Source organism: Mus musculus, chromosome 5 (genome assembly GCF_000001635.26).
Source record: "Mus musculus strain C57BL/6J chromosome 5, GRCm38.p6 C57BL/6J".
NCBI classification, from domain to species: domain Eukaryota; kingdom Metazoa; phylum Chordata; class Mammalia; order Rodentia; family Muridae; genus Mus; species Mus musculus.
In genome coordinates this window covers 20,758,421-20,776,065 of record NC_000071.6, presented here as the reverse complement: position 1 = coordinate 20,776,065, position 17,645 = coordinate 20,758,421, and the positions used below count along the sequence as shown (strand labels likewise).

Below are 17,645 nucleotides of genomic sequence, written 5' to 3'. Positions count from 1 at the left end.
TTTTGTAAAACTTTGATTTGTGAAATGCAGTAATGTGTTCAATTCTTTTTTTTTGTAGAGTCATTTGCCCTGGCTTCATAGTTCCCACCCAGGATTAGAAAAAATCAGTGCTATAGTGTGGGAAGGTAACGACTGTAAGAAAGCAGACATGTCTGTACTTGAAATCAGTGGGATGATAATGAACAGAGTGAGTTCTCAATTTTCACTCTCTGGGTAAAGGGTAAATACATTGGCTATTGATACATGAACTAAATGTTAATAACCTGTGTACCTCCCTCTTTTTTTCCTCACTGAAAAATTGTTACTTTTCTTTTAACCCCATCTAAAAAGTGATTTGCCAACAGACCCTTCCACCATTTGAAGGGACAGTGAGGTGTGTGGTATGCATGTGTCACAACTTACTTGTGGAAGACAGGTGACAGCTTTGTGCATTCTGTTCTTTTTTTTCCACTTTTGAGTGCGTCCTGGGGATCACACTCAGTTCACCAGGCTTATGTAGCTAGTGTTTCTATTGACGTGAAATAGATACCACAATGTCATTTTTCTCCTTTCTTCTTTTTTCTTCAATGGGTAAGATTTTGTGTGTGTGTGTGTGTGTGTGTGTGTGTGTGTGTGTGTGTGTGTGTGTGTGTGAATTTATTAGCATCTAAAAGTCAAGCAGGAAACCTGTATTGTGCGTCCTTGCTTAGACATGAAGTCCAGTGCATACAGTGGTCACACTGCATGGTTGACGCTTGGTACAAACCTATGGATTTGGTACTTGTTTCAGTTTCCATTGAATTTTTTTCTTTAATTAACATTTTTTTCCTTATTTCTCTGGATCACTAGACATGATCTGATTTGGAGTTTAAAATTTCTCTGGTCCTTTATTTTAATAGGACTTTTGTCATTTTAACAGGACTTTGTATAGGACAGGGATTAAAATAACTGCATCTAGAGATTGGAAGATTCCATATTACGTCCTCTCTGTGGACAGTTAAAACCAGTCAGCCAAAGAGCTTGAGGACTTGAAACTAGAGGAACATTGTAGTCTTAATAACTGTGAGCTGTAAGATAATTTAGTCTGATTGATTGATTTAGTGTGTGAGTTTAAAAGTCAGCTCTATGATAATTCAGCTTTACCAATCTAGCATATTTAAAACTTTATTTTTCCCATACTTAGTATCTTTTACTTTATTATATTCCCCTTATCTTTTCACCTCCTACTTAATTTCTTCTTATTTATATTTATTAAATGATATTAGGGAGGCATTTATTTGCATGATGAATTCAAAAGAAAAATACAAGCTAGAGACTTATTGAATATTTTTAGCTTTAAAATTACATTTTTGTTTAATAGTTTTGGGTCCAGGATGCTTGTGTCTTGGTGTGCTGCTTAAAGTCGAAAGCAGCGCTCCTCCTTCCTATGTGGTGCTGGCCATGCTCAGGCTGCCAGGCTTTGCCAATGGGCATCTTGATCTGCTGGGCCATCGCTAGCTCCTGAATCTTTTCTCCAGTGAATTGGGTTTAACTTAGGATGTGATCTCAACAGTCTAATATTAATATTTGTAGATATTTTTAACTTTAAAATAATATGCATAGATTTCTAAGTACCTAAGATCGATTTTCCTTTCATATCTAGTAATGAATTGGAGATCTTATAATTAATGTGTAATAGGCTTGCTTCATAATATATTAAAAGAAATTAAATTATAAATCCTATTATAAAAAGTAAAGTTCCTTAGGAATTTGTTTTACTTTAAATTTGATTATGTACACTTTCTTTTGTCCTCCCGTCCCTGCTCTCTCAGGTGAACAACCATGTCCCAGGCATAGGATACCAGGTATTTGGAAATGCCATCTCTCTAATCCTGGGCTTGACCCCATTTGTTTTCCGACTGTCACAAGCAACAGACTTGGAGCAGCTCACAGCCCATTCTGCGTCAGAACTTTATGTGATTGCGTTTGGCTCTAACGAAGATGTCATGGTTCTTTCTATGGTCCTGATAAGTTTTGTGGTTCGAGTCTCTCTTGTGTGGATCTTCTTTTTTTTGCTGTGTGTAGCAGAAAGAACATATAAGCAAGTGAGTATGATATGAAGAATATTAGTTTACCCTTTTTATAGCTCTCAGAGTATTTTTTTAAGTATTCTAGTATTTCACTAACCACTGTGATGTAATTATTTTTGTTTATGTTTTATATTAAGTTGTAACAATTCATATATTGCCGATTGTTTTTTATACAAAAATATTCATCTTAATCTTTTTTAGCGATTACTCTTTGCAAAACTCTTTGGACACTTGACGTCTGCAAGGAGAGCTCGCAAATCTGAGGTTCCGCATTTCCGGTTGAAGAAAGTACAGAATATAAAAATGTGGCTGTCTCTGCGTTCCTATCTTAAGGTAGGATGCTACTGATACATGATCTCCTAACAGACTGCCTTTCCCGGTAGTTCCAATTTCTTGTCTCTATGTATGGGGTGCGTGTTAGAGTCAGCAGTTTCTCACTCAAAGGCTGGGCTAAGGATTTTGTTTCTTCCTAGAATAGTATCACAAACCAGCAGAGGGAGCCCACTACTTAAAAACCAATCTTGAGGAATGTAACCAGCAAGACCACTACTTTTTAAACTAACTGTACATAGCTGTTTTACATGCTACTCCTTCCTTTGATTTTTTAAATTATCTTGCTGTTTGTGGAAATAAAGTGTAAAAACTCTAGACCCTAGGAAAAGGCAGACACTTGAATTAATTTTAAGGAGACCCCTTTTTCTGGAGGTTTCATTTTTATTGTAAATATCAGTGGGTTTTACTATATATGAAGTATTCAGGCAAGTTCAGGATGTTTGTCCTTGCAACTTCTCTTGATTTCTGGCATTCAGTCTCTCACTGACCTCATCCTTTCTGTGTCCAGAGTAAATCTGAAATCTGTTCATATTTCTCTCTCCATGCCCACCTCCCAAATTGAAATCATCAGTCATCTGTATTGGCCCGGTAAAGCTGCTGCTTAGCTGGTTTTCCAGCACTAACATCTCTCCCCTCGATCTTCAGCCTGCCATGAGAGAGATTTTAAATCTGAGATTTGGCCATAGGATTCTTACACCTTTCTGGAATTTCTGCTCTTCTTGGATAAAGAAGAGGACAGTACTATGTTCTGGTTGCTGCTTGTGATCTAGGCATTGCTGCATGCCACTCTTGGCTTGCTCTAGAACATTTCCCTCTCCCAGCCTGTGGACTGCATTAGTTCTGCTTTCCACCTTTTCTATGTAGGACAGTGCTGTGTGCCACCATGTCCTTGTTCTGTAGGACAGTGCTGTGTGCCACCATGTCCTTGTTCTGTAGCGGATGTAAATACCACTTCCTCAGGAAGCTCGTCCGGCACACACCTGTAACCCCCAAATCTAAAATTGCTTCTCTGACATTGACTCCAGTGGAGAGTTTTCCTTCATAGCACGGTGAAGTTTATCAGGTCTTGAGCCTGTTTAGTGTGTCACTCTCTAGTCCTGTGAAGGGAGAGATTTTTTGAGTTTTGCTCCCTGCTGTATTCCTAGCACCTAGCACAGTGCTTAGTTTTGGCCATTGCTCAAGAAACAATTGTTGAATAAATGATTATAGTGTTGGATAAGAGGTTATACTAATGAATCTGTGCTGTGCAGACACCACATCGACAGTGTTGTAGAATTATAAGGAAATACACGATTCATCTAGTGAGTTCGGTATGTTTTCAGCATTATAAGTTATGGCTAACTGTCACACCTTAACTGAAAGCATGGGCGTCATCTGCTGTTTAGTAAATATATTTAAAGGTGTTTTCCCTTCCCCCTGCTAGCGCCGAGGCCCTCAGCGATCTGTGGATGTCATTGTCTCATCGGCCTTCTTACTGACAATCTCAGTTGTGTTTATCTGCTGTGCACAGGTAAGTCAGCGTGCTACGTGGAGACAGTTCCTAGGCATCAGGTATCATTGCGTCTTAGAGTGAGTGAGTCTTGATACTCTTCTCCCCCTTGTCTCCTCATTGCCCTACTAATGAACTCCCATAGGAAGCCCTCTCCTGTCAACCCCAATCTCTCATTTTTTTCATGTCTTCTGTGTCCTTCTTATTCTGGTGCCCATGGAGGTCAGAAGAGGGCATCACATCCCTTGGAACTAAGTTACAGACATCTGTCAGTCTTGTAGGTGTTGGGAACAAAACCTGTCTCCTTTTCCTTTTTGGTTTGTTTTTTTTTTTTTTTTTTTTTTTTTTTTTGGTTTTTTGAGACAGGGTTTCTCTGTGTAGTCCTGGCTGTCCTGGAACTCACTTTGTAGACCAGGCTGACCTCAAACTCAGAAATCCACCTGCCTCTGCCTCCCAAGTGCTGGGATTAAAGGTGTGCGCCACCACGCCCGGCCCCTGTCTCCTTTTAAGAGCAGTAAATGCTCTTAACCACTGAATTGCCACCCCAGGCCCTAGACAAACTTTGAAACAGATGTTTTATAACTTTTCTGTAGAATAAGAAATTGCATCTTATTTTTCTCTGTATCTTAACTAATAGGCATGCCTATTAACAGACACTGAATACTTTTTATCTACAATCACTATGTATTTATTCTTATCTCCTATATTCTGTAGTGACAAAATTACACCAGCCATCAATTCCTCACATCTAATATTAATTTAAAAAGTTTCTTCTCCATGAACCATTACTCTTAAATCAGAGTAAACTGCTACAGCTTTGTGAAAGAATTCTCAGTGGTCATGTGTTTTACAAGCACAGTCTGTGCTATGAAAGACAGTGTAGAAGTTCACCTCAGATGTGACATATTATTCCTGCTTTAAAACACCAGTAGTGCTTATATATACTATATATATTCATGTCTATGTGAATATTCTTAATATATGAATTCACAAGACATTAATCATAAAAAATTAAGAGAAAGCTTAAAAACTAAAGCAATTAGGTATATTTAGGTAGTCCCGTGACAACCCTAGGATAAGAGGGCGAGGTTTATTGTCATTCCTAATGTTCCTTGAGTAAATGGTAGCCAACATGAGGAGCTGATGTCTTGAAGAGCATCTCTCTGTGACTATACTATAAAATCAGAACAATCAAGCCTACAGCGTTGAATAAAGGTAGGGAATTGTGTGCCTGCCTGTTATAAGTCTGCCCTTACTATAGGTTTAGGGTTCAATTTGGTACATCATGTCTTGTCTTAAAACTTCCCATGTCAAGACATTGATATAAAAAGTGGTCCTTACACATGCTCCACTATGTTCATAGCAGCCTTATTTATAATAACCAGAAGCTGGAAAGAACCTAGATGCCCCTCAACAGAGGAATGGATACAGAAAATGTGGTACATCTACACAATGGAGTACTACTCAGCTATTAAAAAGAATGAATTTATGAAATTCCTAGCCAAATGGATGGACCTGGAGGGCATCATCCTGAGTGAGGTAACACATTCACAAAGAAACTCACACAATATGTACTCACTGATAAGTGGATATTAGCCCCAAACCTAGGATACCCAAGATATAAGATATAATTTGCTAAACACATGAAACTCAAGAAAAATGAAGACTGAAGTGTGGACACTGTGCCCCTCCTTAGATTTGGGAACAAAACACCCATGGAAGGAGTTACAGAGACAAAGTTTGGAGCTGAGATGAAAGGATGGACCATGTAAAGACTGCCATATCCAGGGATCCACCCCATAATCAGCATCCAAACGCTGACACCATTGCATACACTAGCAAGATTTTATCGAAAGGACCCAGATGTAGCTGTCTCTTGTGAGACCATGCCGGGGCCTAGCAAACACAGAAGTGGATGCTCACAGTCAGCTAATGGATGGATCACAGGGCTCCCAATGGAGGAGCTAGAGAAAGTAGCCAAGGAGCTAAAGGGATCTGCAACCCTATAGGTGGAACAACATTATGAACTAACCAGTACCCCGGAGCTCTTGACTCTAGCTGCATATATATCAAAAGATGGCCTAGTCGGCCATCACTGGAAAGAGAGGCCCATTGGACTTGCAAACTTTATATGCCCCAGTACAGGGGAACACCAGGGCCAAAAAGGGGGAGTGGGTGGGCAGGGGAGTGGGGGTTGGTGGATATGGGGGACTTTTGGTATAGCATTGGAAATGTAAATGAGCTAAATACCTAATAAAAAATGGAAAAAAAAAAAAGTGGTCCTTAGCTTACGGATACAGAGCAGAAGTAAAACAACACTGCCCTGGAGGATGACTTTAACCCTGATCCAACAGAATTTACACAGATGCAAAAACATGAAGAAAAATTCGGCATGAGCCAGCAGATCAATAAACAGCAGGATTGTTTGCCAACACTGTCAGATAATAGACTAAACAGGAATCAAGTTTGTTTAAAATGATTAAAGTCAGATAGCACTGTGAGAAAAGAACACAGATTTTTACAAGAACCAGTAGTAGCTCTGAGAAATGGAAAAAACAAAAACAAACGGTTCTTGACATTTCAGTCGAAAATGAAAACAGTCAAGAGTCAAAGCACACATTTAGTGAACTGAGGCATTGAAGTAATGCTCTGTAGTCCAGGACAGATAGAGATGGGAAATGCAAAAGGACACAGAGATGTGTGTCAGCTCAGCCCTACTCTACCAGGAGTTCTAGGAAGAGAAGGGAGAACTCAGTATTTCAGAGACCATGACTCAGAATTTTTTTAGAATTAATGAAATTCTTATAATGTATGAGGACAGTTTGTAAAACTTTCCTGTGTCCTGGGCCACAAAGTAGTTACCAGCTAGACAGGGTGTAAGTTATACACGCCTGCACTTGGAAAGCTGAGGCAGAAAGGTTTTGAGTTCAAGAGGCTAGCAAGGTTGTCTCAAGAAAACAAAACACTAATACCCAGATAATATCAAATGACACATGATCTAGCTATAATATAATCAAGACAAACACAGATAGCAATAAGGAAATGTATATGTTTAGAAAATCTTTTTTTTTTAAGATTTATTTTTTATTATTATACATAAGTACACTGTAGCTGACTTCAGACACTCCAGAAGAGGGAGTCAGATCTCATTACAGGTGGTTGTGAGCCACCATGTGGTTGCTGGGATTTGAACTCAGGACCGTGCTCTTATCCTCTGAGCCATCTCGCCAGCCCCATGTTTAGAAAATCTTAAAGAACATTTATATTTAAAATTTTTTTAAAACAATATTAAGCTATTTTACTGGCACAATTGAAAATTGTGAGTTCTCAGTTACAGGTGTTACCACAACTCCCACATTTTTCTGTGGGTTCCAGGAGAACAAAATCAGATCCTCGCACGTTCAGGACGAGCGGTTTGCCTTCTCCCCAGCGCCTCCTTAGCTCTTGTCATAACATAGCCTTGAGGTCAGGCCAGAGAGAGCATGAGAAGGGGAAACTCTTAGATATAAAGTCCTGCACCAAAGTGTTACAGAGGAAAAGCCTGAAATGGCACAGTGATGGTAAGCCTGGCAGTGCACCAGCTTCAGCTTCAGAATGTCCATTAAATTAATAGTTTCATGCATGTCGGTTAATTTACAAACTTCATTTGCGCAATGAAGAGAAAATATCCAGTTACCTCAATAGATGCAGAAAACAAATTATATTAAATTTTCAGCAGACTCTAAAATATGAATTTTTATTTTTCACTTTTATTAGTATTAATCATACAAAATAATGGGTTTCACTGTGACCCTTTTCTATGACAGTGTACATGTGTACTGACCATCTTTGGTCCTCAGAGAATGGTTGGCATCACAATCACATGCAGATAAACAGGTGTTTTGGGTGGTTTTTTGTTTGTTATTTGTTTTGTTTGTGTTTTTTATTGGATATTTTATTTACATTTCAAATGTTACCCCCTTTCCTGGTTTCCCCTCTGGAAAGCCCCTGTCCCATCCCCCCTCCCCCTGCTTCTATGAGTGTTCTCCCCCTCCTGTCCACCCACTCTTGCCTCACCAACCCTAGCATTCCCCTACACTGGGGCATCGAGCCTTCACAGGACCAAGGGCCTCTCCTCCCATTGATGCCACACAAGGCCATCCTCTGCTACATGTGCAGCTGGAGCCATGGGTCCCTCCTTGTGAACTCTTTGGTTGGTGGTTTACTCCCTGGGAGCTCTGGGAGGTCTGGTTGGTTGATATTGTTGTTCTTCCTACAGTGTTGCAAACCCCTTCGGCTCCTTCAGCCCTTCCACTAACTCCTCCATTGAGGTCCCCATGCTCAATCTGATGGTTGGCTGCAAGCATCCACATCTGTATTTGTCAGGCTCTGGCAGAGCCTCTCAGGAGACAGCTATATCAGGCCCCTATCAGCAAGCGCTTTTTGGCATCCACAATAGTGTCTGGGTTTGGTGTCTGCAGATAGGTTGGACCCCCAGGTGGGGCAGTTTCTGGATGGCCTTTCCTTCAGTCTCTGCTCCACACTTTGTCCCTGTATTTCCTTCAGACAGGAACAATTCTGGGTTAAAAATTTGGAGATGGGTGGGTGACACCCCCCCCCCCCCCCACACACACACACACCTTTTCTGTTTGTTTAAGTTTGGTAAGCTTTTTGGAGTTGATAAGGAAGCACAGAGGCAAGAACAGTCCAGAGCTTTGAGGGACAAGTTACCTGACAAGAGATTAGAATTACTTCTAAGATACAGGAAGACTATGCCATTAATAGAGAAGTGGAATGTCCAATGGATGAAGTAGAGTTCTGCAAATCCATGCAAGATACATGATATAGCGTTGTCATGTATCAAGGCTTATGGGATAGGGAAGTGAAACGATACAGAAGTAAACGAAAGTATTTCATCCTTGAGAATAAATTCTAGATAGAAAAAAGATTGAAATATAAGCAACAATTTTAAGTTCAGTCACAAATAAAAAGTCTGGGCTGCAGAGGGCACCATCCGTGACAAAACAGGATCTGGGAAAACCCTGGCCAACCATGTTGACATCAGTGGGAATGTTACAAGTCTATCTTCACAAGGCAGTAAGAAAAGCATCCTAACCGGGAAAAGTTATAAAATATAAAAAGATATCTCAGAGAGAAACACAGTGGCTACCAGGAGTGTGGAGCATTCTTTTCTTCCCCCAAGTTCAGGGCAAGTTAAGATGAAGGTAATGAGCGTGTAGGGTACATGTTATACCCACAGGGTGGCAAATGTTAAAGACTTGGGTGGGTATAAACAAAACTGAGTGCAGACAGAATTGGAGACATGGCTGAGTATACAGTGATTCCACTGTGTGGAGATAAATAAGTTCCATCCAACAAAGTTGAGGAAGTGCTACCTATGAGCTAGTAGTCGTTTCCTACAGATTAGTACCTAAAGGAAGCCTTGCATATGTGGACAAGGATACACAGAGCTGCTGATAAAGACACTGACAACTTGAATGGTACTTTTTGGAGCAGACCAAATTAATTATACGTGTTAAAATGAACTAATTTAAATTTGAATGCTTCAGTATTGGTAAGTCTTAGAAACAAGGTTCAGTGGAATAAAAAGAAGCAGGAACTGGCAGTGTGGCCTAGTGGGCAGGGGTTCCCAAACCAACATGGTGGATGGAGGGAGCTGAGTCCTGGTCATTACACATGCATGCACTGTGACATGTGTACATGGCTCCTTCCCTCCCTCTGGGAGAATTAACAAATGAATATGAGAAAGAAAGTAATTTGGATATGATGTTGGGTACTGTGATAGCACTGACTGTCCAGATATAGATAAAATAACATATTTAAAGATGACTGTTGAAGGTTGATGACCTGGCACCATGACAGAGTGGCAGAACTTCGTAGCCTACAGAAAGCTCTGGGTGTGCTGTGTCCTCAGTACTAGGAAAGGAGAAATAAAACCACAGGATGAATAAAATTTTCTAAATTATTAAGAGCCTGAATGGAAAAGATTAAACACAAAATTTACCTTGGGGTAGAGTGGAGGGTTAGTTCAGAAATCAAGGACAAAAATATCTCAAGGTTTTAACTGAATTTGAAATTTTTTTTAATATCTGAAGTACATACTGTAAAATTAAGATTCAACAAAACTTATAGAACCCATAGCTGTTGGTTATATTAGTCTTCATACTTCTGATGTGCATAAATATTTCATGATAAATTTGTTTTTAAAACAGCACTACATTTGAAATAAACTAAACTGCGCACACTGCTGCTTCACCCAGTGTTTCTCTGCCTCCCTCCCAGCTGCTCCACGTGCACGAGATCTTCCTTGACTGTCACTATAACTGGGAGCTGGTGATCTGGTGCATCTCCTTAACGCTGTTCCTCCTGAGGTTCGTTACTCTTGGATCAGAAACCAGCAAGAAATACAGCAATACCTCAATCCTACTTACGGAACAGGTGGGTTCACCGTCAGTCAGTCTCCAGTCTGGGGGACAGCTTGCCAGCTGTGGGCTCTCCTTCTGCCATGTGTATTTTGGGATACAACTCAGGTCACCAGCCTTGGCATGAACATATTTCCCCATTTAGCCATCTGACAGCCCATGTATATACTATCTTGAAACAGTTTTGCTTATCTTATATTTTTCAGGAGCATGGTTTTTATTTGATTATGGTCATTTGTGCTATGAAGCTAAACTTAAATTTTGATAGTACACAGCCATTTTTCAGTGTTTCTGCCTGATCAGATTTCAAATGTAATCTGCTGTTCTTATGTTCTATTTTCATTTGGCAGGAAGGAAGTAGTATTATAAAAATGATAGATTTTAAAACATTAGTGGGACACGATGGCTTTGCAGTGTAACAACCACATTAGAATACGTTTAAATTTTTATTCAACAGAATAAAGCATAGTAATTTTGATAATTGATTTTATTTTATATGAGTTTGCTAAATATTTCCTCTTGCAATTTCATAAGACTTGTACAAAAGAAATGTTTGCTAATGAGCCTGTTGGAATGTTTTAGTTAGGGAGAGCTTGTATTTTAAATAGTCAGTATTCTTGATTAGGTGAAGAGGAGAGTGACCACTAGAGATAATCATCTCTGACATCACTGGGTCTCTTGCAGACAGACAGACAGATGACCACCTCCCTCAAATTGATTGTGAGGCTGATGCTTCTCAGCCTGCCTTCTGCACCTCCTGTCCAGTTTGCCCTGTATCTCACTACCCCGTGTTGGTTTACATGTGGTTTGGGTTTGCTTCATATGACTTCTGCCCTTGACATTAGAAGCTGTCCAGTTCATAGCACCTAGAACTTCTGTACATTGTTAGTCCCACCAGTCCATATGTTGACTGTTGGTTTGGTTGGAGTTGTGGTGTATCAGATGGGTAAGGATAGTGTGATAGAGGCTTGGAGTTAGAGCCTTTTCACAGACAGGGACTGAACTGGGCAGGTACTCCAAAAGTATCTATTAGGGAGTAGATAAGAAAGGTATGTAAATATTTTTTATCACTTTCATAATAAAAAAATCATGGGCCAATTTGGTGAGTTTATTCTGTTGCTATTCATTCTCTAAATTGATCTGGCCCTGAGAATACAATGTTTACCTTTTTAAGTTTTAAGTTCTCTTATTGTAAAATAAGTTTATTTTAAGATTTGGGATGTATAATAATGGTTAAATATTATAATCATTTATAACATTAACTCAGAGATCCACTATTAATATTTTGCTCACCGTCTTTCAGATCTTTTTAAGAATGTGCATTTGAGATCTGGGGATATAACTCATTGGTAAAATGATTGTGTAGCATTCATGAGGCCCTGAGTTTAGTCCCCAACATTGTAAAAGAGAAATATATGTTGCCATCTTAAATGATTTTGCCTATGGGGCTTTTTTATATAAAAGATAAACCTCTACTTGAAAATGGAGAAGAAACCTAACAAAAAGGAGGAGCTGACCCTTGTGAATAATGTGTTAAAGCTGGCTACGAAACTGCTGAAGGTGAGACCTGTGGAGGGTGCGCTGCCCTGCCTGCCCTGCCTGTGCACGGTGTGCTGCGCTGCACTACACTGCCATGAACCCTATTCTCTGTCTGCCTTCTGCCTGCCTAAGTGGCTTCCAAATGACATTCGAGCACATGTGCACAGGTTTTTTGTTTGTTTTGTTGTCATTGCTTAAGTAGCCCAAATAATTGATTTGAAAAGTATGTGAAAACTTTTACTATACTATAGATATGGATTCGTGTGTGTGTGTGTGTGTGTGTGTGTGTTTAATCTATTTCATCTAGAATATTAGGAACCATTTCACAAAAGAAGGCTAGACATTAACTCAGAAGTTCTTTTTATTTTATGTTTCATAAAGCAGTCTTCTGTGTGACCCATGTTAGCTTAAAAATCAATAATAAAACTAAACCTTATTTTTAAAGGAAGAAAATCAGTGATAGACATAGATATATATACAGGTCATCAGTATTTAATTTGAAAATTATTTTTGATAAATTAAAGACTATAGTCTTGTGTTTGATGTCATAATATCCTTGGGATTGAGTTTTTTTATTATTATTAATTTTGTAACAGGATCTTAACTTTGTAGCTCTGATTTGCTCAGTATTAACTGTGTTTCCCAAGGTGACTTCAAACTTGTGGCAACGTCCTGCCTCAGCCTCCCGAGTGCTGGGGTAGAGTATGCCACCATGCCTTGCTCTTGGGATAATGAAATGGGACTTTTCGCCATTGCTTTATGGTATTGCTTTTTTTGTTGTTGTTGTTAAAACAAAAATATATTTAAGAATCTCAATTTCTATAACTAATAGAGCATACTACTTAAGAGTTTTAAATTTTTAGAGAATGGTATGAAATTAGTTGTGACCCAGTAATAGGGTTATTCCACTGTCAACTAAAATATTGATTGGTTGTAGACTGTACCTCACAGGAAATTGGACATCAAAAAGGTTCAGAGGAGGCAAGAAAGGGATAATTATTAATTGCTTTCTTTTAAAAGTTTTTCTTTCAAAAGTCTTATTACAACAGGTGTTAGAGAAGAGAAAGAACACAGACACATCTTTCCCCTATTTTTTTTTTCCAAAAAGATGCCATGAGTTGATGGTTTTCTGTTTGCTTAATCTTTTGTATTGGGTATCTTCAGGTATTGGTCTGGCTGACAGCAGGAACTATTAAACTGTAAAGCAGAGACAGTCACAATGCTTGATCTGCTTCGGTCCAATCCAGAGCTTGGCGTTAATGTGACTTGGACTCTCCCTCTCACTTTCCACGGCCCAGAAACTCACAAGGCCATGATTCCAAGGCCATGTACTCTGTAGCCCACCCCCTTTCCCTGTTAGTACTGGCCTCCATGAGACCCCGTCTCTTCCTTGAGAATCTGGCACACAGAACTTCTTGCTTCTGGAGTTACTGCTCTTTATCTTCCAGCCCAGAGACCCTTTTCCACTTAACACTGCCATGCTGTACCCGCTCAAGATCTTCTAGTGTCAGTTTATTGTCAAGTCTGCCTAAGGGAAAGCCAGTTCTCAGTCAGTGTACTGCTTTGTGTTTGGGCTCTTCCAGGGCTCAGCAGGGGGTAGCACCTTTGCTCTGGCTCTCAGGAGTGCCTTTCTTTCTTTCTTTTTTTTTTTTTTTTTCTTTTTTTTTTTTTTTTTTTTGTTGTTTGTTTTTTTGAAACAGGGTTTCTCTGTATAGCCCTGGCTGTCCTGGAACTCACTTTGTAGACAAGGCTGGCCTCGAACTCAGAAATCCGCCTGTCTCTGCCTCCTGAGTGCTGGGATTAAAGGCGTGCTCCACCACCACCAGGCAGGAGTGCCTTTCTTAAGCCCCGCCTTTGTAAGCCTTGGCCACTGGTCTCTGGTAAAGGATCAGATTGTTTTATTAGTTGCATGTTTATTAAACTATATAAAGCCTTTCAGTTCTAGGACTGAATTTTGTCTTCCCAGAGCCAGCATGGTGCCTGACATATAATAGACCTTTTAATATTTGAATCATCCAATCAATTACCAAATTGTATATTTGAAGATAATTAAATAAGTTTTTATTCAAATATTAATATTATCAGAAGACTTGGCTAATGATACTAGTAATTCTACAAGAGTAGTATTCTCTTTTAGATTCTACTCCAGCTCTTATCTCTAAACATATTCTCTAATTTCCTATAGCTAGTTGGTCAGCACTACACATTCATCATAACAAGAATTGGAGCTATAGATTTATAAAATTATTTTAAAGGAAGTCACTTTTCTTAAAAAATAAAACCACTATTAAAATTTACTTATCTCAAGCTTGGATAATATCATTCTTTCTTAAAATATCCATAATTTATAACATTTGGATAGTGATTTCTAACTCTCTTGAATATTGAGGATTTCACTGGAAATTCTTGTAGGACCTAAGGCTAACGTTTCGTCTCTTCTGCTAGGAATTGGACAGTCCCTTTAGGTTGTATGGACTTACAATGAATCCGCTGCTGTATAACATCACCCAGGTTGTCATCCTTTCGGCTGTTTCCGGTGTCATCAGTGACTTGCTTGGATTTAATTTAAAGGTAACAGCATGCAAGTTTTGTTTTGTTTTATTTTCTTTAATCCTGTCACTCTTTTGAGATTTCACATGCATAATAGGGTCATTTTGGCAAGTTTGTATACAGTTAGTAACAACTTCAGGGACATATAAAGATGTCATGGATTCTCATAGTAGTAGAACTTGTAATGTGGAATACAATCATTATATGTAAGGTGTGTGTGTGTGTGTGTGTGTATTCATATTCTAGGGTGAGTAAGAGGAACCATTTTTTTTCCTTATTAATTGAAACTAATTCTCATGATTCAGCAATGAAGAAAAGCCATATTCTCTTGTTGGCCAAAAATGTATTATTATATAGTAGTGGATACGTACTTCGGTACATGAACAAATAAATGTTAGTAGGAAGTATAAATAGTGTATTAAACAAGTAGTAGATGTATGTTGACATTTCTCAGGAAAAGCAAAGGAGAAATCCAACTTTGATCACTATACTTCAGATGAGTTATTAACCACGGAAGGATAATGGAGTTGCATGGCCTGCAAGTGGAGTGTAGGGATAACTGTAGTAAGCGCCATGTCAATAACAATCTTGACTTGTAATTCTTTATAGCTGTGGAAGATCAAATCGTGACAGTTGAGAGAAATGGAGGTGTAGCCGGGATGCCAGAGCACGAGCGCTGATGGAGCTGGCTGGAAGCAGTGGGTGGCTCTGCTCCAGGAGTCTACTGGGAAAGAAGTGTTTACATCAGAATGTATTGTGCAATTCTTATATTTATTTTACTTGTCCACTGGTTTTGTTTTGTTTTGTGTGTGTGTGTGTGTGTATGTTTGTTTTCTTTCTTTTTTTCCTTTTAAACATTTAGTTTGTTTTAAGCATTGAAGTTTTTCATTGTTGAAAGGGTGGCAGAGCGGATCCAGATACCTGAGATCCTGGTAATTGTTGACGTAATTGACAAGCAGATTGTGAAAACAGAAGCCATTGCTAAGCACTGTTTCTTCATTAATGCCGTGAACTTGCCTTACTTGAGGAATACGTCTTTAACTCTGAAATAGTGCGTTGTCTCAGCTAAACACATGTCCTCTGGTAAACCAGGGTCCGCTCAGGATCGCTCTTGAAATACTTCAGAACAGTACTGGGATCTAGACTGACTAAGCTGCAGTTGAAGCACCCTTCAGTATTAATAGATGGTGTTGTATAACAGGTCAACAAGTGCTCTTTGATAATAAAACTCTTAATGGAGCAATAATTGTAAATGGTTACCATACTGTAAAATATTTTGATAAAAATTAATTAGTAATAAATGTATTTATTTAAAACACTGAGCTGTTTGCACAGCTCCAACTGTGCATGCTCAAAATGTGCACTTTTTAAAATGGTTTCTTTTGGTGTATATCTCTATGTGGATATGTTACAGTGTACTAGGGCATAATATGGTATCCTTTTGAGTGAGGTCTATCCTCATCTCACAAGTGAAGTGCCTATTGTTATTACTAAATAAAGTGCGTTACGTTTACTCAAAAGAATTTCCCATGGTACACTATAGCGTATGCTGTTCCTACCACACTTAAATAAAGCTTAAGAATAAAGTTGTCTGATTGCTAGTTATAAAATTTCCAAATTTTCCAGAAGGACAGCTCCAGCCTACCAGTTCTAGCTTCCAGATTTAATCTGGTGCACCCCTCCCCTGGCTCCATTACATAAGGGCTATTTTTAGATGCTTTTAACGTGGAAAGCTAGCTGCTCTCCCCTTCAGTAACTTGTCCGTGTCCGGTGGGAGCTTATCATGTTTCCCTTTGGCAAATAGGGCAGATATGATAGTCCCTACATCGGGCCTTGATTCTAAGTTGTTACCTTTGTACAATCAGTAGTGTTTTAAGAATTACATGAAACAATGTTTTTGTGATTGTCTTGTTTAAGCCAACCATTTGGTTTTTAAAACAAAGAAATTATTTGAAACAATCTAGGATTTTCTTGGTGCAAAGTCATATTGAATATATTCATATTTTTAGCATATTTTAAGGTCTTTAAAATAATTAATTGTAAATAATTTATTTGATTGGTGCAGTTCTAATTCGCAAATCACTCTTAAAATCAGGATGTGTAGAGACCAGAGCCATGTGTTAAATGTTGCCCTTCCCATTCCTCTGAGCAACCTCAGCTAAGCCTCACTGGAGAGTGCTCTCTGTATAGGAAACGGCAGACAGCATTGTGTTCCGTCTGCCTGCGCTCTAATATGTCCAATAATGACCAAAGTGCATTCTGGGTATTTTTCGAGGAATGTATTACTGGAGCTTTAAGAACATACTTAGTTTCTCATGTGAAGAATTAGGCTTTGTCTGATATGTTCCTTCCTATATTGTCTAATTTGAGGTTGTTTTTAGGCACTATATTTTATAAACTTTTTCAAAATAAGGTACATACCTATACAGAACTTACCATTTTGCACAGAGTATATCAAATATATTTTGAGAATAAAAAAGTACAGCATGAGTTCTGTTAGGAATAAAGTGAGATTGTTGTATCTTAAAAAACTTATTTCAGATTGGAGGTATTTTTGAGAAAAGTAGCTGAGTATACTGACTTAGGAAAATGCTTGCTTTAGGTTGCAGCTGTGTTTAACGTAGAGTTGGGGTGGATTGTACAGTATCGGCCGTGCCGTTAACGTGGGCAGCAGTAGAGTTCTAGGAGGAAAATGTGCTAAGCAGCTTCATAGTTCACAGAGCCATTTCAGAGTAGTAAGTGACATCCCTGCCTTTAAGTATACCATGAATGTAAGAAGTAGAAGTTGTAACATATCACATCATAGAGAAAAAGCAACCCAGAGGTAGAATTATGGCAAATGCTGTGTGCTGTTTCTTTGCCGTGTGTTTTTAAAAGTTTGAACAGCAAGTTTAAAATAAAACATTATAAGACTGACTTGTGTGTGTTTTTTTAAGTGTGGGTTGGTTTTTGTGCTTACTGTAATATAAGCTGTACTTACTGCCCTTTAGACAAGGACGGTGAAAATAAAGTTTTAACTGTACCTCAGCACTTCATAGTTTGTTTAAGTCCTGATAACATGATAGGCTAACTCTGTGTACACCAGGAAGCTTGGACCTGGGGACACTTGTATTGGAATGTAAAAAATGACTGTGGCCTGGGATGCTGAAGTTCAGTAGCGGGACTAATGGGAAAATTGATGCTGGCTAGCTGGAGCTAAGGAATTAGCGGTGATTAAGAAGAGACCAGCAGGCTGGTGAGATGGCTCAGCAGGTAAGAGGACTG

At 38.9% G+C, this 17,645-nt stretch overlaps 1 protein-coding gene across 5 annotated transcripts in view; it reads left to right on the top strand.

Annotated features, from left to right (window-relative positions):
* Phtf2 (putative homeodomain transcription factor 2) overlaps positions 1-17,402 on the top strand; it is a 123,474-nt gene extending 106,072 nt beyond the window's left edge. For 4 of the 5 annotated variants that reach the window (XR_003955706.1, XM_006535801.2, XM_030254785.1 and 1 more), the window contains 8 exons: positions 59-187; positions 1,791-2,063; positions 2,250-2,381; positions 3,805-3,891; positions 10,153-10,308; positions 11,757-11,852; positions 14,277-14,402; positions 14,991-17,297. Coding sequence is in view for 4 of the 5 variants with exons in the window: in XM_006535801.2 (XP_006535864.1) it covers positions 59-187; positions 1,791-2,063; positions 2,250-2,381; positions 3,805-3,891; positions 10,153-10,308; positions 11,757-11,852; positions 14,277-14,402; positions 14,991-15,011 (1,020 nt within the window). In the remaining variant the exon portion in view is untranslated. Of the gene's footprint in view, positions 1-58; positions 188-1,790; positions 2,064-2,249; positions 2,382-3,804; positions 3,892-10,152; positions 10,309-11,756; positions 11,853-14,276; positions 14,403-14,990 lie in introns of all 5 variants that reach the window. The other variant, NM_172992.3, reaches the window with a different exon arrangement.
* Positions 17,403-17,645: the final 243 nt, after the last annotated feature.